This window comes from Microtus oregoni, unplaced genomic scaffold (genome assembly GCF_018167655.1).
Source record: "Microtus oregoni isolate MIOR12 unplaced genomic scaffold, Mior012 000000F_ref0000247, whole genome shotgun sequence".
NCBI classification, from domain to species: domain Eukaryota; kingdom Metazoa; phylum Chordata; class Mammalia; order Rodentia; family Cricetidae; genus Microtus; species Microtus oregoni.
In genome coordinates, this window is record NW_024543059.1 from 12722820 (window position 1) to 12743644 (window position 20825).

At 45.4% G+C, this 20825-nt stretch overlaps 1 protein-coding gene across 1 annotated transcript in view; it reads right to left on the minus strand.

Moving 5' to 3' along the window:
- Adamtsl3 (ADAMTS like 3) overlaps positions 1–20825 on the minus strand; it is a 224845-nt gene that overhangs the window by 11321 nt on the left and 192699 nt on the right. Inside the window, exons 22-25 of the mRNA XM_041662229.1 lie at positions 20184–20311; positions 17734–17862; positions 4450–4632; positions 3729–3845 (exon numbers count right to left, since the gene is read on the minus strand). Of these exons, the coding sequence (XP_041518163.1) occupies positions 3729–3845; positions 4450–4632; positions 17734–17862; positions 20184–20311 (557 nt within the window). The remainder of the gene's footprint in view (positions 1–3728; positions 3846–4449; positions 4633–17733; positions 17863–20183; positions 20312–20825) is intronic.

Consider the following 20825-nt stretch of genomic DNA (forward strand, 5'->3'; position numbering starts at 1 on the left):
TTTGCAGAGCAGAACCATAAACCACACCTCAGCTGGACTTTCAGATCACAGTTTAGTTAAAAACGGCTTGTTTTTCATTGTGGTTGTGGACTGAGACGCTCCAGGGTGAGCAGGTAGTGGGTTAAACACTAACAATTAGTTTTTATTGACTCTTCCATGTTCTGTCATGAAGCCGCTAACTTTACTTTTATTTCCAGGGGTGGAGAGACTGAAAGAGGCTAAGTAAGTTGCCCGGTGTCTGCTATGTGTCAGGGAGACTGGAACCCGCATGTGCCTAACTCCGGGTACCAGTGCAAGACAGGGTGCATGTGCCTTTCTTTAAAACGACTGGGCATTTATTGAAGGTATAATTTATGTAATAGAAAGTGCTGAGATCTCAATTTTATGAGCCTCACAATTACCTAAACTCTTCTTCTGTGATCCACAGCAGGTGAAGAATGTCTTTTAACATCCCAAAACTTTCATTGTGCCGTTTTTCCAATCAGCCCCTTCCCCTCTCAGGTGACCACATTAAAAAAAAAAAACCATCAGTATAACTTGACTTTGCTTCTTCCTGGGCTTCTGTATTTAGCTTCCTTTGCTTAGTATACTGTGTTTGGGGATCCACTCATGTCGTTGGGAGTATCAACAGTGCATCTTCCTTTATTGCTAACTAATACACCATAGTCTGCTGTCAACAGCTATCATTGACAGCTCTCAAACCTTTTTTTGTGAGCATGTTTTCGCTCTGTTTGAATGAATACCAGTGAGAAGAATTTCTGGATCGAGGATGGGTGTATGTGTAACTATAAAGTGGCCAACAGTCTTCCAGTGTGGTCTCAGCTCACCATCAGAGGGAAGCTTTAGTTGAAAGATCACTCACTGGAATTTAGTTCATGGTTTTGCTTTCAGCTATTCTAGTAGGCATGAATATGCATTGCCTGGTTTTGATCTGCATTTTCCCAGTGCCTCTTTGTGTAGCAATTTCCTCCAAGGCTCAGTGAGACCCAAGAGCTCCTAAAGCGACTTAAGGCACTGAAACCAATGAGATGCGCAGAACTCCTCCTTCCCCAAGTCTATATTAGCAGTAAGACCTGCTGAGGAGGCTCATATCAGTCAGGCTGCCTGAAGAGATACTCAGACTGTTGGGCTGCCCGAAAGTCCCGCAGTGAACTCCCAGGTCCCAGATGTCACAAGCAGTCACCCTACTGGGGGATGACGGGTTTCAGTGCTGCAGGTCCCTTTGAGTCATTCCTATCCCTGCAGTAGGCCTCTCCCATACTCCTGTAAGTTAACTCTGGCTCACCAAGCTCCACTTCGTTGTCATCCTTACTTTGGTCTCTGTCAGTTCCCTATCTGTGGTGAGCAGACATTTGTCCAGGTCTCCCCTGGAACGGAGCCACACAGCACACTTGTATGTCGCTTTTAATAAAGAGTCTGTCAGGAGTTTTGTGTACTGTTTGGTAGTGAGGGAATGGTGGCCTCTGTTCTTCATCAGAAATAGTCCTGCTAGGATCAAAAACCAGCTTTGGGGGAGCCTAGGCAGTTTGGATGCTCACCTTACTAGACCTGGATGGAGGTGGGTGGTCCTTGGACTTCCCACAGGTCAGGGAACCTGATTGCTCTTCGAGTTGATGAGGGAGGGGGACTTGATGGGGGAGGGGGAGGGAAATGGGAGGCGGTGGCGGGGAGGAGGCAGTAATCTTTAATAAATAAATAAATAAATTTAAAAAAAATTCAAAGAAAACACAATAAAAAAAATAGTCCCGCTAAAGACAGACGGAAATCACTCAGGTGGGAGGTTGTTAGAATGAGGAAATAGGCTCTGCCAATGTTTTTCCAGTTGTGTTTGCAAAGTACATCGCAGCCTGACACACCCATATGAAACGCGTTGCTAACTCTTGACATTTTAACTTCACCCTTGAAGGCCTGGGTGGTTGGTTCTTAGCAACTCCCTTCCCCTCCTGTACCCTCGGTACACGCATGCTCGTTTTCTTCCTTAAGCACACCACACTACTTTCCATGTGTAGTTTGCGCTGATTAATCCTCCTCTGGGAATACCGCTTTCTCACCCTGCTGCACAGAGGGCTCCACCTCCTCCATTAGGTCCAGGCTCACCTACCTCCTCCCCAGAAGGCCTGTCCTGACTACCTTCCCTAAAGCAGTCACTACCAAACATTACATAACTATCGATCTGATCATTTCCTCCTTAGTGCTTAGCTATGGAAAAATAAACACACATTTGTTTACTTATTTCCTGTTCATCTTTCCTACCGGAAGGCCAAAATCATGCATGCTGTCCTGTTCAACGTGAGGACAGGGTATGCCATATCTAAGTTGAAGCAACATTGATGAACAAATAATTCTCTAAAAAATAATAGCCTTATTTATCACTGAAGGGCTGACACACTTTGAAGCAGGTACATTTAAGTATTTGTATACATTTCTGCGTAGGTACAAGTCTGGGTACAAGGTGCTAAGTGTCATCTACAGCAAAGGCCTGGCCTTCCAGTAGCATTGGTTTCATGAACAGCTGATGTTTTATTTGCCGCAGGAATTCTTACGGTCTTTTTGCCCATGACACATGCAATATCTAAATGTTTTCTCACATTCTACCTTCTCTTATCAGAGGGTCCTTCTTTCTCTTCTCAGAACACATGTCATGATGTACACGAAAACCTAGTTGACTCTTCCAGAAAGAAGCTGGGCCTCTTCTTCAGCAATGCCCTTGCACTGTGGCTATGTTTTTCTCATGGTATCTTCTACACTGCCCCAGAAGAAATGTCCATATGCGTGTCTCCCTCTTGGACTGCAAACTTTTCAAAAACCAAGACTGTAGGGCAGCAGCCCTAAAAAAATCAAGTGCTCAGCACTTATCACTGAATGCCAAATGAATAGATAATTAACTGTAATAATGAGAGTATTACATCTAAATGACTGTCTTAAGTAGTGACGTTATCAGTAACGTGGTGTAGTGTTGATGGACAGCTTAACACCATTTACCCCTCCTATCCTCTCCCTTGAATATCAGGAAGTATGGCTCATAGAAACTATATCTTCTAGACCCCCTATATACAAGATTATGTCCTACATGATACGTGGTTCAGCCATGAGGAACCCCTCAGAATTTCAAATCCCCAAAGGACATCATAGCTCTAACTAGTCCACATAGCAAAACACGTGGCTTGAGAGTAGTTTTGGTTTGTCCCTGGGCCATCATAACCTACTTTTGAGAAACCAGGAGCTGAGAGCGTCATCGGTTTTCCTGACTGTCCTTTCTGATTTTCTTACCTCTACCTTACTTCCCTTGGCCTTCTGAAGTGGGTTACAAGCTTGGAACACCTGGTGTAGGTTCCTTGGATCACGGAGCAGTGTATGAGAAGTTGGGATGTATGGGAAATTTGTGTGTGAATTAGAAAATGAAAGAACTGATCCCAACCACTCATGGAGAACTTCCTTCTATTGGTCCTTCCTTCTATCTATTCAGGCAATGATAGTTTGGAAGCTGGAAAATCAATATCGCCATCATCACAAATAATGACGTGTATTAATGATATGAGCTCTGTGAGCTGCCTCACTGCAAAACCTGTTCCACTGGGAAAGGAATAGGTTGAACTACCAAAAGCTGGGGAGCAAGGAAAAAGCTTGAGCAAACGATCAGAAACAGACTGCAAAGAGAAAATCAGAGTCACCCAGCAAAAAATACACGCCCCAGAAAGGAAAGCCTGCAAACAGTCAAATTTCCAAACCTTGAGGCAGGGGCTCTCCAGCTGAGTTGTCGCTGTTTGCTCTGCCATCGGATGCCTGGAGAACACGCTTTTTCTGAGCCTTAGGAAATACAGTCTTACTGCCCAGTCCTCTTCGTTCTGAGAAAACAATGTGTAACATATCTCACCAAGCGAAAGCCATCAACTTCCCATTCGGCTGAGTGTTCTTGAAGACAGCTGTGAAGAGAACTTTTTCTAACAGAACGCTGCGTGTGCTTGGATGCTTTGGCTCACACAGGTCTGGAAGTAGGTGGGTGTGTGCCTTTATGGGTGTGTGTCCAAGTCTGCCTGTCCAAGTGTGCCTCTGTGTGTGTGTGTGTGTGTGTGTGTGTGTGTGTGTGTGTGTGTGCGCGCACATTTCATAGGACCAGAAATCATCTTGACTAAAACAGTCCTCAGTCCAGCACCCACATACGATCAGGGTTGAGAGTTAATCAGTCATAGAAGCAGGACATGTAAAGTCTTAATTGTGGGCAGAAAAAGGCATGCTGCCTGAGAAGAAGAGCAGCTTCATGGTCACCACCTTCTGAGGACTGGTGTGACAGGGTGTTAGAAGGGACTTGTTAGAAGTAGGCAGTGGTGGCAGGGGTAAGAACCGTGAAACACCCGTGTCATTCACACTTTGACTCCAATGCCCACGCGTCTTGGCCCTGCGTTTTACATATGAAGGGCACACCAGGAACAACGAGAATGGGACACTCACCCAGCAGGTGGAGCACAGAGGTTGACACGGCTTTCCCAAGAGCATTGGTGGCTGTGCAAAGGTAGGCTCCTTCGTTCTCAAGGGAAACACTCTGCAACAACAGGGATCCATTGAAAAGCAAGGAAACATTATCACTCAGAGATCCTCCTCTCTTCAACCAAGTGACATGAGGCTGAGGGACACCTTGGGAACAAAAACAAATATGACAAAGGCAACTCCTTTAGGAACAGGGCCACAGAATGGTGAGACAAATACCATTTAGTGTTTGGAGCACACATCAGGAGCTGGGGAAGGCACAGCTAATTGGAAAGGGCTGATTGCATTTGTATGGCATATGCATGAGAAACCGTGGGGCAGCAAAGGCTTTGGTCCATGGGGCACTTCGTCAGTTTATGTATGATGCTATGGGGCAGGAGCCAGTGAAATTGCCTCACTCTGGGAACGGAAGGGATTTTAAGTTGGGCAAATCGGTGGGGAAGTGGTCTGCAAAGGAGACGGTGGCACAGAGGATGACGGAAGACCTGAAGACATTGCTTCAACCACATCTTGATAAGTATTCACATTTTTGCTGGGCTATTGAAACTCAGAGCAATTTCCCTTGATTCTTAAAAGTGAAGGGTGCCTCAATGGTGCCTGGGACTGAACGAGGCAGCTGGTTTGAGGGATCTCTCTCCTCCTAAAGTGCTCCGAAGGGGGAGAACACGGAATGGCTTTCTGCAGAAATCATCTCACCACTATTAAAATGGCATGCCCAAAGTGCCTTGTAGCAGGGAGAAGGCATGGTTCAAGAGCCTGGTGGCTCTTTCAAATTCTCAGTCACTCCTCCCTCCTAGGAGGTGGTCACTCTGTGCTCCATCTTGTAGCCCAGGACTCTGCTAAGCCTTAGGAGTCCGGCACTGCTTGTTCCATCCACTCTACCAAGTTGACCATTCGAGTCTCTTAGGGAATCTGCTGTGTGTCTTCAGAAACACCTGATTGATTTAGAAATGTCGTATGTACACGCAGAAATTACAGATTGATACTTGGAGTGAAGCATTGCACCAGACCCGAGAGTTTTGCTTATGCTTTGTTTTGTGTTACTTTTTTTTAAGAAAGAGAGCAGGAAGAGACAGCTGGAATTAGAGGGCATACATGTAGGTGTGGGGAGGGTGGAGACCTCATGCAGTGGGAACTTCCTGGAATCCATGAGGGTGGCCCTAGTGAGGATTGCTAGTAATGGAGGCCATGGAGTCTGAACTGGCCATTGTTTGCAGCCAGGCTAGGTTGCCCGTGATGGGATTGCGCTGAATTTGGTTGAGTTGTTGGCCAAGGGGTTCCCGTGGAGATCCCTAAAGAACCCAGGATGTTGCTAGGACAGAGGGCTGCTCCCAAAAACTGACAGCAGGGTTCCACTGCCAAGGACAGCAACCATATTGCTCACTGAACATAGAGAGGTTGAGCTGGTGCCTACAATGAACCTGCACCCTTCCATTCTAGTCTCTTTGGCATGGGGAGGTATTGGCAGGCTTCCAAAAGAGAAAACGATACCCACCACAGAACCCTTGCCCAATAATCTGTTCTGCCTGCAAGATGTGCTGGGGAAATGGTGGCCTTGAACTTGTGGGATTGGCCAAGCAACGTCTGGTTTAACCTGAGGCCCATATTACAAGTGGGAGCCCATGCCCTACACTGCCTGGATGTCCAGGAACCAGAGACTGGAGAGTCCAGTGACCTAGGGTAGAACCAAACACTACTGGCCAAAATGAAACACACACACACACACACACACACACACACACACACACACACAATGAAATGGTTTTCAATGATGTTATACTCATAGATCTGTGCCTTGTCCAGTTACCACCAGAGAGGCTTCCTCTGGCAGCAAATGCAAAGATCCATAGTCAGATATTAAGTGAAGAGAGAGTATAAACTGGAAGTCTCCATGGGGTCTCTCCCCCTAGAGATAGTGGACGGAAAGATGACAGGAATCAGAGGAGATGGAGAACATGACCCACTGAATCAACTAATCAGGACACATATGAGCTCACAAGGGCTCAAGCGGCATCAAGGGGTCTGCAGCAGGCCCTCTGCATATACGTTATGGCTAGTATCTTGGTGTTCCGTGGGCACTCCTAACAGTGGGAGCAGGTGTATCTCTAATTCCTTTATCATCAGTTGGGACTCCTCTTGGGTTACCTTGTCTGGCTACAAAGTGTTGGCTTTTTGCCTTGTCTGACTGTACCTTGTCTTGTCATGCTTGGCTGTTGTCTCTTGGAGATCTGCTCTTTTCTGAAGGGGGAGATCTGGGGGATGAGGGTAGGTGTGGGGGACTTCGGAGGAGTGGTGGGAGGGGAAACTGCGGCCAGGATGTATTGATACAAGAAAAGAATATATTTTCTGAAAAAAGATGCGATTGATGCTCAAAGAAGTAGGCACAGACTGGAAAAGTTGCTGCCTGGGCTGGGAGGGCGATGCTGGTCCTGCTCTCCTTCTCGTCTGGAATTTTGTTAACTTTGGACCTCACACTGGATTCCAGCAGCCTTAAGTGCAGAAGGAATGCCAAATGAGAACAGGAATGTTATGGTGTTTAGATGTAATATTTGAGGGCCTTAAAACCCGAGTCTGAGTTGGTGGCTCCCTGGGGTTTCATCTTTAATCCTGTGTCTTTGTGCCATCCGTGTGTGATGGCGGGATTTCCAAAGGTGTTGCCTCAAGATTCTCATCCTCTGATTGGACTCCTTATGTTACAGTCCGCATCCCAGGATTGTAACATAAGTACCGGTGTGATGGGGTTTTGCAGATTTGATTAAGTTTTCAAGTCAGACGGCCTTAAAAGAGGATGCTTATCCAGATAGACCAATCCTGTGCAGTGAGTCCTGCAGACCAGAAAAGCAGCGAGGTGCTTAGAACTGAAAACCAGAACAGAGGAGGGGTGACAAGGCCTAAGGACACGATGAGGGGCACCATCTTCCCCCGATGAGTGTGAAAGAAAGGCTCCGTGAGCCAAGAAACGCAGGTAGCCTGGAAGATCAGGGAGTCTCCTCCAGCTGACGCTAACAAGCAAGTGGGCCCTTGAGTTCTGCAATGAGGAGCTGAATTCTGCCAACAACAGGAAGGGGATGAAATCCCAGAGCCCCAAGACAGGGATTCACCCTCAACAACACCTTCACCTGACCTTTGATCCTCCAGATAGAGCAGTCAGTCAGGTCAGCCACACTCCACTGAGGGTCCTATTGATCTGTATTATAATCAACTAGTGGTGTCTTCAGCCTGGAAGTTTGTAGTCTCTTGCTACAGCTGCCGTATAAAAGGAACACACTGACAGACATCAAATGGTGCTGAGAAAGCTAGGCTGACCCCAAACAGCCAGATCACGCAAATGACATGGACATAGATATTTTTAGAAAAGTCGAGCTTTCCTAAGGTCACAGCTATTAAACACAGAAAATGAGATTCAGAGCCATGTCATTAGATTCAGAACATCTCTTAACCAGAATGTAGGTAGGTCTAATGCATTTCTCAATAAATTCCCTCTGCAGCAGCTTATAGTTGTTGGAAGGTTTGGTTGTGGTATCAAACAAGACCATATGTATATATGTATACACATATGTAATACATATAGACTATGTATAGTAGTTATTGATTGCTATCGACTTAGAGGAAGTTATGAGCCTTATTTATCTTGTTTCCATCACTCTAATAGATGACTTAATTTTGGTAGGTGTTCAATTAAAAAAAGTAACAATTACCCCCAGTGCCCCTCCTCTCCTGACTTCTGAGGGAGCCTTTGCACATAAGCAGACATGCACAGATACATTCGCATAAGAAAACAAAACCAAATCTTTAAAATGGAAGAGGTGCTAAAGAGACTGCACTTTATTTTTCAAGGTAAACAATTATTTTATTTGCAAAGGGTTATAATTTCATCTCTCCCGATATTTACATTTCTGATGTCATTTTCAGAATAACGCCATGTAATAACTTGAGTGGCAAGTGCTGTCAAGGGAATGTCTGCTTCTCCCCCTAATTCACGCACTGAAGCCCAGCCCACGATCCTAATGAGCAGGCTAGATTACCAGTCCTTGAGTAGTTAAGAACCGTTTCCAAGGAATCCACACTATCAGTGCTGTTCCCCGCTGGACTGTGACATCGCTGGGGAGTGGGACACTGACTCTCAAGAGGGCAAGCCAAGGTGAGATTCCTCCTAGACAGCTTTTTCTTTCAGCAATTTGATGTGCCTCCAGCTGACAGCCTCTGATTTAGCACAAAGTCCCTGGGAAAACCATCCCGATTCCCTGACCTAGGTTGTCCTGGAGTAGTGGCTTATCCAAGTAGACTTGTTAAAGCAGCCTAAATATACGTATAAATGAAAGGCCAGGAAAATCTTCTGGGGCCCTATATTAATAACTCTGGCTTTCTAAGGAGGATAGACATCTTCTCCTTTGGAGCATCTTGGAAGGTTTAGGCACTGTTTTTATAGGAGAGAGAGAGAGAGAGAGAGAGAGAGAGAGAGAGAGAGAGACAGAGACAGAGAGAGAGACAGAGAGAGAGAGAGGGAGAGGAATTTAGAATACCTACTGTAATCCAAACTATTGGAAGAGACAAGAGGAGAGGCGGGAACAGGGACAGCCAGGGGATGGGACACTTTTGCCCCATTCCCAGATCCTCAACGTCCATTTTCAAACTGTCAGTAATGACAAAAGCATTAGTGGTATTCAGTACTGCTAGCGGAAAGTAGTCCACGGTTCCTGTCCTGCTTCTGATTGGTGGAGCGCAGGTACGCCTGGACAGCTTAACACAGTAGTCAAAAACAAAGAGGGTCCAGGCCAGTCAGAAAGCGGGTCCAGAAGATTCTATAATGCTCAGACTCTGGAACTGGCGTAGCCTAGAAACAAGCACACTTGGACCCAAGCTTCTGTACGCTAAGAGTGTGGCGCTGAACCTGCAGCCAGGGAAAGTCTACAGCGGGTAGGAACACGACATAGGATACGATGTGCAGCGAGGCTGTAGATGTGCATGGGAGACAAAAGCCCCCTTGCTAAGAAGCCAACTTGGGGACTTCACACCTAGAAACATCCTGACCCTTGCAAATGCTTCCGAAGGACCGAAGAGACCAGAGGATTGCAGACAGGATTCTTCACACCACTGCCTTTAGCAAGCTCTCAAAACTACGAGTGCACACTCTGTGCAGACAGCTCCAACATGTCAGAAGTGACTTCAGCTTATTTATCTAACCTCAAAGACAGGCCGTTCCCACAAGACTCGCAGCTCTGAAATATCCGGCAGTCTGTTTCCACAGCACTGGAACAGCTTTTGGAAGGTGAATGCTGTGGAAAAAGGCCAGCTCTGCTGAGCCTGTGAAACACGCACGGTAAAGAGCCTATCCCTCAAGGGTATCTTTAAAGTAGTCAGCGTTTAAAAACAAATTTCCTCCATCCTTGAAAGGACCATGAAATACTCCACACTATAAATCCTTGGCGCATGCACGCCATTCTAAGATGCCAGCCCTTGACGTAAATACATAGCATCCCTGAATGCTATGCTTCTGCTGTTTGTCTTTCTTTCAGCTATTTCACAACATTCTGTGAGCTCTTTTGTGCCCTCTTCTAGAAGAAATGAAGGCTTAAACTTGTTGGGACCATTTGGAGTCCTGGCCTCCAGCTGCTCTTCCCTGCTAGAGATCTTTACTTTCCTTCTGATTTGAGTTACTGAAAGCTGTGTCAAAGTTGTTTACCAGCTCTGCTTCACGAGCACAGGTTGCCTTGCCTTGACGATCAGAGGATAAGGTTTTCACCTGTTGGCCCACCTGACTGTTGGGTATATAAGCCTCCATGGTGCTACTGAATAAAGGGCTTCTTACCAGTGACTAGAGGTCTGTGTCTCTGTCTCTCTGTGTGACTCTGTATGTTTCAACCTCCAGCCCCTTGCCCGAAGTTCGCAAACTGTATCATAGCACATAGAGTGCAGACAGGCGGTGTGCGCTGCATAAACTCCTAGGGCCTCTCCCCATCCCAGGAAGTCACGAAGAAATGATGCTGTAGATGTATAAAGTAAGAGGTTTACTGACCACAGTGTGGGCAGCAACGAAAGGAGTTGCCACAAATAAGTGTGACGATAAGCAGGAAGCACAGTGTTGGTGTCGGAGAGAAGACTTTAAAGTGACTAGCAGGAAGATGTTCCCAACTGTGGGGGAGCTAGGCTGCAGCAGAGGGCGAGGAACGGCCTTCTTTAGAGCTAACTGCATGCTCTTTTGTCCACTCTGGCATTGAAGGGCCTGACCGGCACTGAGGCTGCATCCAGAACTCCAGACACAAAGCGATGGCACTTGCCGTTTGCAGAACATTTAAATAACTGTTGATGTACACTTCCTTTTCTAGAAATGATGCCCGCAGACGGGCATAGTCAGTACACCCAGCAATGTGTTCCGAGGCTTTAGAAACCTTTTGGATCGTGCCATTTACTCTCCAACTCTGCAATTAAAGGTCTTTCGCTAAGCTAAAGTCTTCTAAAAATCTCCTTGTGTCAAGGAGGATATCACCACTCTCTTCATGCTGTGGTTATCCCCGATCTCTCAGGACATTGGGATTATGCTTCATCAGGACTGGGCAGTTCTTCCTGTCAATCATAGTCTGTGAGCTGCTGGATACTATTCTCCAGGGTCTCATGTACAGACCACAAAGTGTCCATGGCAATTATGCCACATATTGTCACAAGCCAGAGCCCTCCAGTAGCTTCTTGAAGAGTTAGAAGCAAGGGCTTGTGCACACCAGACACGGTGATATGAGCCCGTGCGGTGCACGCAGCATTGTACACTTGGCATTGTGCATGTGGAATTACATACATCACAAAAGCCCCCGACTCTGGATGTCGAGAACGGGGAGAATAATCCTACACAGGAGCCCAGATGGTGAGAACAGTGGGCGTCCCCAAGGCTCAACCTCATCAACAGCAATTCTGGTGACGTATTCATCTAACACTGGACTGAAGGCGGACAAACTGCTATCACCCACTCTTTAGAAGCTGCATTAAAAATGATTGCTTATCCAGAGGGCGTATGCCACGCTCTACAGGGGGATTCTGGATCATATGCAAAACAAACAAAAAGAGGGGAGGGGGTTTATTGAGCAGAGGTCATTTTAGACTTTATTTGACTCTAAATGTTTAGATATTTCAAGGATTATAAATGGTTTTGTAAACTGACAACAAAATACCGATGATACTGTATATTTCAAATTTATAAATGAAGAAAAATAAATTTTTCTTAAGATATGGTCGAAAGAACCAATATGTTCAGTTCATAAAATAGGGATAAACAGGTGATCCTGAAATTTTATTTTTAAGTCTTCTGAAAACTACATGTAAATATTTGTAGATAAATGTATTTTGGTAAAGATGATTATTTCTTTTTGCCTCCCCCCATTTTATCAAAGCAATCTGTGACTTAAAGACATTTCCGAATCACCCATACATAGATCTAATCTATATAGAATTAGAAAAAGATAAGATCTCCTGGGTAAACTGGGAGTATGAGGAGCATGGGATAAGGTTGAAGGGGAGGGAAGAGGATGGAAGAGGAATGGAGAAAAATATATAGCTCAAAAAAAAATTTAAAAAAGAAAACCCTACCCCCAATTATCTGTTACTTCTAAGAAACATCTCATGGCTCAAAGTCAACTTATCAAGTAAATGCAAGCCCCAATGAGCCTGGAATAGCTAGCTATTCTGATACCTAGTAAAGCAGAATCTAAACACAGACTAAAAGACATGAAGACCACTGCATATCAATAAAAAAGAACTTATCAAGAAGATAGAACTTTTAAATAAATGCATTGTATGTTGTAGTCCCGTTTCATAAAACTAACAAGTCTGCTTCGTAAAGAGGAAGAGTTTCACCCACAGGCCACTAAGACCCTTTCATATTTAATTTTGCATTAAAAAAAATCTCAACCACATCTTACTACTCCTCAAGAGAACTTTTTTCCCCCATATTTTGTCTTCATCCATTTTTTGAGTCAGGATGGGGTCAGAACCAAGCTATTCAATACAGCCTTACTACCTGTGGACATCTAGACATCTGTCCACACAGAGGAGTTGTGCATTCGGAGGACATGAGACACAACCAAGGCATGACACACTTCTCCCAACGGCTGTTCAAATCTCCCCTTCCCTGCTAACGGATTCCCCTCTGGGACGTTATTTTGTTTGAAACAGCGGTTTTCACAGAAATGAAAGACTCCTTCCCAAATATATCAAATGCTGACTTCAATGAACTACAGATTCTTAATTTATTTGTTTCTTTCCTTTTTATTACAACCAGATTTTTCAAATCATAACATAGGAAATTGGGTTCTTCATGGACTAGTAGTTTTGTTGCAAAACTTGTTTCAGTGAAGGACTTTCTACCTACCTATTCTGAAAGAGTTTTCCCTATACTCCTGGGTTCTTTCCTCAGGTATTTCCAATGTTAGGTGAGATCTAGTGACACCCAGTTCCAAGTTCCAACTAGGTGTCCTGAGTAGTTTTCCTTCCTTTGTTATCCTTTTGGTCCACATTTCTGCCAGGGACCTAAGGCCCAGGGTAAAATTTCCTTCAGGACATCCCACCCCAGTGAGTCATTCTGTAACAGAAAATGAATGGCCAGAGAGACAGCCTTAGGGGCTCAAGGTCTCACAGCTAGGCAGAGGCAGGGCTGGGAGTACTGTGAGTTACACTCACATGCCCATGATCCAAGATGAAGGGTTATTTAGACCTGTTTTTGCTCTGTCGTAGACATTTTTAAACAATAAGCAAGCTTGTAGCTGGAATCAACATTCTATCCACAAACTGTCTCTTCCTCTCAGAGCAGGAATGCTTCTGTGTTCGTCCCTGCAACGACAAATGGTCTGTGGGGGCACCCTGACAACTGTCCCTTGGCCTCAGGGGGCAAACCTTATGCAGAGGATCTCTGGTCCTGATCATCTAGTCGCCCTCAATTAGGTTTTCCAGCATACATTCTGGCTGACCACACCTGCTGCTCTATCTTCCCATATTCTTGCCAACTGTCAGTAGTGCAAAACTCTTGAAGTTTTTCAAGGTAACAGGTCCAAGATATCCTAATCTCATTACCAATGAGACTGGAAATACTGCAAATCCTTCGAAGCTCAGGGTATCAGTTCTGACAGCTGTTGGTCCTATGGCTGCCTTACTGTTACATTTGGTACTTAAGATGACACATAGTAATCATTTGCATATCATGGATACCGTGCGACAAATATTTCTCCAAGAAACACAGCTTTTTAAAATTTGTTGAAGATAGCCTGGCGATGGTGGCGCACGCCTTTAATCCCAGCACTCGGGAGGCAGAGGCAGGCGGATCTCTGTGAGTTCGAGACCAGCCTGATCTACAAGAGTTAGTTCCAGGACAGGCTCCAAAGCCACAAAGAAACCCTGTCTCGAAAAACCAAAAAAAAAAAAAAAAATTTGTTGAAGATGTCTTGAAAGGTTAACAGAAAAATTGATCAAAATATTATTCACATATTAGGAAATTCAACCTTTAAAACTATAGAATGCTGAAGTTCAAATACAGTCATCGGATTCTCTGATTAGCTCCATGCAACAGGTATTTTACTCTGATTTGCACTTCTAGGATTTCCATCATTCCCAGATATCAAACATATCTCCTATATCTTAATTAAAGAATTAATTTATCCATATTTTAGACCTGTAACCAGAATCATTCTAGGTAGAGGTTTTTACCATTTACTTGGCAATTTGCCTTTTGACTCTTTGTCCTACTCCTGGGTTTTCCTATATATCCTAATCTGCCGTGGAATCTGCATTCTCTTTCATTTCCTGCCAGTCCCCTGTCAGTACCACACTGCTCTTAGTCCTCTGGCTTTCTGAGAAGTTTCTGTAACAGAGGGAGGCAAGCGAATGAAGCTCTGGCCAGTGTGGGACCCAGCACAGACGCTTGGTGAGTTAACTGTACCTTTTAACTCTCCCAGGACCCACAAGGCTCTAAAGATTGAAGGGACTGTTTCTAGAAAAGATGAATGGTGGGGATAGGTGAATACTCCCAATTCTCAGCTTCCCTGGAGAGGAGGAGGAGGAAGGAGAGGAGAAAGAAGAGGCAGGCCCACCCACTGGAGGAGACCGGCCCGCCCACCAGCAGTATAACACACAGGGCAGGAAGGGATCAGTTTATATTTTGCTTGACTGGATAAGAAACCAAACCTGGGCTGAGCTTAAGGGTCTTCTCCGAGGTCTTTGTTTGTGAAAACGGTTCCCACTGCCTCTAGTCCCTGACTTCAGACAGAAAATAACGGGCGGCAAGCCTTTGGCTGACACCCCAACCCCACCCCGCCGTTTGATTTTTTTTTTTTTGGTTTTTCGAGACAGGACGATTGGGAAGTTAAAATTTACAAAGGAACCTTAAAAACGGAGGTTTCTCTTAATAGAAGCCACATCTACTTTTCAGAATCCTCTGCAGGTGGGGGGCTACAGAAATTGGAGAAGGCTGTGGCTTGGCATCCCAACAGCTCTGTTCTGTTTTCCTCCTTGCCTCGGCTAGAGAACGCTGGACCGTTCTGTAATGGTAGGTCCATTTTTGCCAGAAAATTCACATATTTGTGGGTGGAGCCAGTTGGGAGCCTGGGCGATCTGTCAAAAGTCTGCATAGGCCAAACAGCACAAGGACTGCCAGGGGTTGAAAGCGAATACCTTGGAGGGTAGCAAATTTCCAAGGCGCATGGAGCCAAAGGTGTACTTTTGGAAGCAGGGCAAGTAGGAGACCATTAGGGGGGCAGGGTGACTGTGACCCCAGCCCTTTCATGACAACCATCTTTAGGTGCTATTGGGCAGCCTCAGAGGCCCCTGCCATCACTCTGCATCTTGTAACTGGTTCTCCTGGATCCATTACCTCTGGCAGAGAAGAGAGGGCCGGCTCATACAATCCAGGAAGTTAGCTGAAGTTACAAGACTCTGGACAGGACAAAAGGTAAAAAAAAAAGCAAAGGCTCCTCCCCAAGGTCGCATCAGCAGGAAGCAGTTGCTAGAGCAGAGGAGACTCTTTGGTAGAGTTGCCGACAGGTTTTGCAGAGAGCTTCGTGGCTGTAGCTTCGGTGAATGGTCAGTCATGCAGGGATGGGATTCTTGGTGATGTAACCGCTTGAGTCTTTTATGATCCTGCATCTGACCACCAAGAAACTCATTGATTTAAACTCACACTAGATTTGGATTTTTTTTTTAAATCTGTGGTTGGTGTCCATATTATAAGGGATGAATAAACACTTTCCCACAATGCCTGTGGTGGTTTGAATACTTATGGCCCCTGTAGATTCTTGTGTTTGAATGCTTGGTCCATAGGGATTAGTACTAATTAGTACTAACAAGGTGTGGCCTTGTTAGAGTAGATGCGACATTTTTGTTGAAGGAGGTGTGTCACTGTGGGGGGTGGGCTTTGAGGTCTTATAAGCTCCAGTCTGGCCAGTGTGGCACACAGTACGGTCTCCTGCTGCGGCCTGAGGATCACGCTGTAGAACTCTCAGCTCCTCCTGCTTACCACCATGTCTCGTCATGACGATAATGGCCTAAACCTCTGAAACAGTAAGCCAGCCCCAGTTCAATGTTTTCCTTTATAAAAAAGCTGCTGTGCTCATGGTATCTCTCCACAGTGATAGAGACCCTAAGAAAGGTTAATCCTCAGTGAAAGAGTCAAAGTCACACTCCATTGGATGGGTCACCATCAGAGGACATCAAACACGGCTACAAATCCTGGGGTGGCTTATTAATCCTTGGGAACCAGGGGATATACTTGTACAGATAGCTAAGTCAATGCACAGTAAATTAAGGGCTTCTAGAAAGTTCTTTTTGAATTGGTAGACTCAATTTGCTATTTATGTGTCTCACTAAGGAAGTGACTCACACAACAGCCCAACCCTTTACACCTGTAAAATGTAGAAGGGAGTAGAATATATTGTCTGTATACATCCTGGGGACTCTATAGAGTCCAGGTTAAGACTGAAGAATGTCTTGACTTTGAGTGGCAAAATAGTTCCTGTTCAGGCAGAGGCTGAAAGTTTTACTCCTATTAAAGAAAGAATGTGTCTAGAGGACTGTGGGTAGAACTTGGTGGGGAAACACGTGCCTTCCATGAGAAAGGCCTGAGGGTGAGGGTCCATCGCTAGCACCCCAAATACATGGTCTTTTATAAAGGGGTCGAGCTTGTATTAGCAAACACAGTGGGGAAAGCCACTGACACACAGGCTGCTGAGCCCCACTCATGGATGGTTCAGGACTAAGTCTGAGTAGACAATACTGGCGTTCCTCGTCTTAGGCCTGGCTTTGCCAAGGCCAGTGCATAGCAGGAAGACCTATCTAGCAATTTCCAAAAAAAAATCTGTTTTCTCAGACTCCACAGTCACCACACAACCTCAGAGCTGAAAATTTCTCTTTATTAAAGATCTGCCCACACACAGTGCTCTGGCTTTCCCAGGATGAAGATTCCAGTGTGTGTCAGTCACAGCCCATAGTGGGGACAAAGTGGCAATCTGGTCTTAAACCTCCCCCTCTCTCTCTCTCTCTCGTGTGTGTGTGTCAGTCACAGCCCACAGAGGGACAAAGTGGCAATCCGGTTTTAAACCTCCCTCTCTCTTTCCCCACCGTGTGTGTGTGTGTGTGTGTGTGTGTGTGTGTGTGTGTGTGTATGTATGGAATGTATGTGTGTGAGAGAGAGTGAGAAAGAGAGATAGAGATAGATAGATAGATAGATAGATAGATAGATAGATAGATAGATAAATAGATAGATAGGCAGGCAGGCACATAGATAAGAACATGCTAGTGTGTTTGGACATGAGCATGTAGGAGCTTACGTATGACCAGGTCAGAGGTCAACATTGGCTGCTGTCTTTATCACTCTTCACCTTGTCTTTTGAGACAGGGTCTCTCACTGATTAGTAAGACCTAACTGGCTAGCAAACTCTAGGAATTCACCTGTTTCTGTATCCTACTCCACAGATCTGGGGTTACAGGCACATGCTACTGTGGCCACCTTTCTTTTTTATTGTTGTGCGCATGCTTTAGGTCTGAACTTAGGTCCTCATGTTTGCAGAGCAAAGACTTTACTGACTGAGCTACTTCCCTAATCCTGGTATTAGTCTTATGATCTGGTGTGAGCTCACTTCTGAGAATCAGATGTGTGGGAGAGTCCTAGAAATCAGAATGTGAGTTCATCAGGATGATGGGAGGAACACTGAAATGCCAGCGGTCACCTTCTGGCTATTGTTGGCCAAATGGCTTCCCACTGGAAATGATAATACTTACCTTTTACAGGACAGTGGATTGTCACAGTGGCCTGAAGGGCAGCCTCCACAGTGCCTCCCACCACAACAGACAGACGGCTGTGCTCTGGTTTGGTGACATTTCTTTCAACAGACAAGATGACAGGTGCCTCTTAATTCAAAGGGAGCAGAAACTATGTTAGGTTTAAGCTCTTGTTTGCTGACAAGCATCATCGATTCGCAGAAAGCAGGGAAGAGTGCGGGTCTCTTTAACTCGCGTGGTGCACAGGGACAAGCACACACACAGCTAGGGGTACTCAGTGCAGAGATGATGGGTGGATGGGAGGGAAGGTGGATGGATGAATGGATGGATGGATACATGGGAGGACACATGGATACATGTATGTATGAATGTATGTATGGTGGGTGGGAAGGTGGATGGATGTGTGGATGGATGGTGGGTAAGAAGGTGGATGGATGTGTGGGTGGATGGATGTGTGGGTGGATGGATGGATGGATAGGAGGATGGATGGGTGGCTGGTAGGTAGATTGCAACCATCAAGTATAAAGTGAAGATATTTTACATTCATAACCAAAATAAAGGTTAGCTCCTTCTTGGTAATTTTACAAAGACTCAGTTCACAAGATGCAGAACCGCAGGGTATAATAGCATCTCTCATGTTGCAGCCTCAGATGAGTTGGTGCAGGCCTAAAACACCAGGGACTGTGACCATTTGATACTTCATGGAAGGATGGGTGTGAGGTAGGGCAATGGATCTTGATCTATCCTATTGCCCTTGGTAGGTGTTATCCTGGATGTAGAAGGCTCTTCAGGTCTCTCCCACTAACATAAGAGTAAGTCAAAGCTCAGCCATCATGTCCAAAGCACCTCGCTGTGCTCTCTGCTCAGCTGCACCAAGACATCAATAATAACAAAGCCTGCCCATGCACCAGGTGATACAATCAGACATTTCAACAATAATAAACATTTCTAAACACAAAAAACAAAAAAAAAAACCCATGTACAGTTTCTTTTAGGGCCAGAGACAAGCTGACTTGTCAATCACAGAAAAAATATTGGGTTCAGGGCTTCACTGGGAAAGACCAGCTAAGCAGGAGCTCACAACTCTTGTGAACTTTCTCTTAACCATAAACATGTACAAAGTGTTTTCCTGCTGGGCTCTCACAGGAATCTCAAAGTACTGAGTGAGCTCATAGCCCTTCAACCCTGTAGAGCTCAGAGTCAGTGTGGCTCAGAGTCTCCCCTGCTCACACTATCTGAATAAAGTCATGTCCACTTATTGGGGGGCGGGGCGGCTCCTTAAAACTCTTCTCACACATCTCTACAGAAATTTCTCATTTATGAAATCATATGAAGCTATCTCAAGTGGATTAGCATGGTTTGGAGGAGAGGTCAGAGTTTGGCATTTTAGTCAATGTGAAACAAACAGCCACATCAAACTTGTATTGAAGAAATAATTAAGACAAAGGCAGAGTCAGGAATTCATTCAAGGACATTTACTCCTTGAAACTGGACAATGAATGGATTCATTCATTAACTCAGTCAGGACACATGCTTTGACCACCTATGTGCAGAATTTCTGTTACGTGGACAATGAGACCGAGCATGTGCACTCTTGTTCTTCAAGAAGCCTGGACGACCAAAAGCTCCATTCTTTTTTGGAATGCCTGGGGTAGGGGAAAACCATCCCGAGGGAGGGTGCTGGGAACTCTTGGGGTGGAAGGGATCTTCGGTTGTCACAGCTCATCCTCTGGATCACGAGGCCCTCACATTAGCTCCATCAGGAGTCTAGGTTATCTGGGGATGGACTTAGGAGCACTGGTAGAGGAGGGGTCACCTATCCACTCCAGGAACTACCGCACTTTGTGCTTGCTTCAAAGGAGTGAATGCTTTCAGGCACAGTCCAGGAGAGAACAGAGGCCTGAAGCAGGGGTTCTTAACCTGCAGGTTGCAACCCCTTTGGGGGTCAAACAACCCTTTCCCAGGGGTTGCCTAAGCCAATCAGAAAATATGAGTATTTGCATTATGCTTCATGATAGTAGCAAAATTACAGTTATGAAGTGCAACAAAATAATTTTATGGTTGGGGGGTTACTACATGAGGAGCTGTATTAAAGGGCTGCAGCAGTAGGAAGGTTGAGAACCACTGGCCTGCAGATGCTGCCTTGGGAAGGAGCCATCCTGAAGTCATTTGGACTCAGGACACTTTCAACACCAGCGGATTCACCTTTCTCAGCTTGTGGATGACAAGTGTGTACCACCAAGCTGAGCATCTAGGAGACCAAACTGGGTTCTAATCCCCAATGCCTACTAAGGCAATGCCTTAGGCAGCACCCAGCAACTGGTGCTTAAAAAACACCCGTGCCATTGCGATACAGACTCCGGTTTTAGCCATCTTTCTAGAGCATTTCAGAAGACACACAAAGCAACAATGAGACCCCAGTCACTCTAGACTTTGCCCATGAGCATTACCTGCATATAACACCAATGAACTTTCCACATCTGAGCCAAGACGATCAGCTACGGAACACTCATATATCCCTTGCTCTCTCCTTGTAGGGTTTCTTATCTGTATCTTCCCAGTTTCATCCAAAATGATCCTGTAAAAGAGTTAAAATGAGGATATACTCAAGTAGCAGACATAATTGCTGTGCAGCCATCGCAGGTTATGGAGAATGGAAAATGCAAATTTATAGGCTTTGGTCCAGTGTGGGGCCTGAAAGGTAATCAGGTCCAGCCCCCTGCCTCGAGGAAGAAACTGCATATATGGAAGACTGGGGAAAGCTTTCCTCTTGCATTAGATCAGAGAGCACTTACAACAGGCTGGGATGTGGACTTACTGGCTTCTATTTTGATTTTATTAGTTTTGTTTTTGTTTTTAAAGCAAACCAATGGCAGACAAGCTATACATCCCAGCAGCTTCCTGGAAGAGAAGGGCAGAGAGAAGCAAACTCCATGTCACCTGATGTGACCAGATGCAGATGTCAGATTCAAGCTGAATGGAGCAGTCACGTGGCAGAGATGGGGGCTTTAGAGAAAGATGCCCAAACTATCAGGGAAAATAAAACAAAACAAAACACAAAAACATGCTTAGGTTTAGGTTCTGGCTAGCAT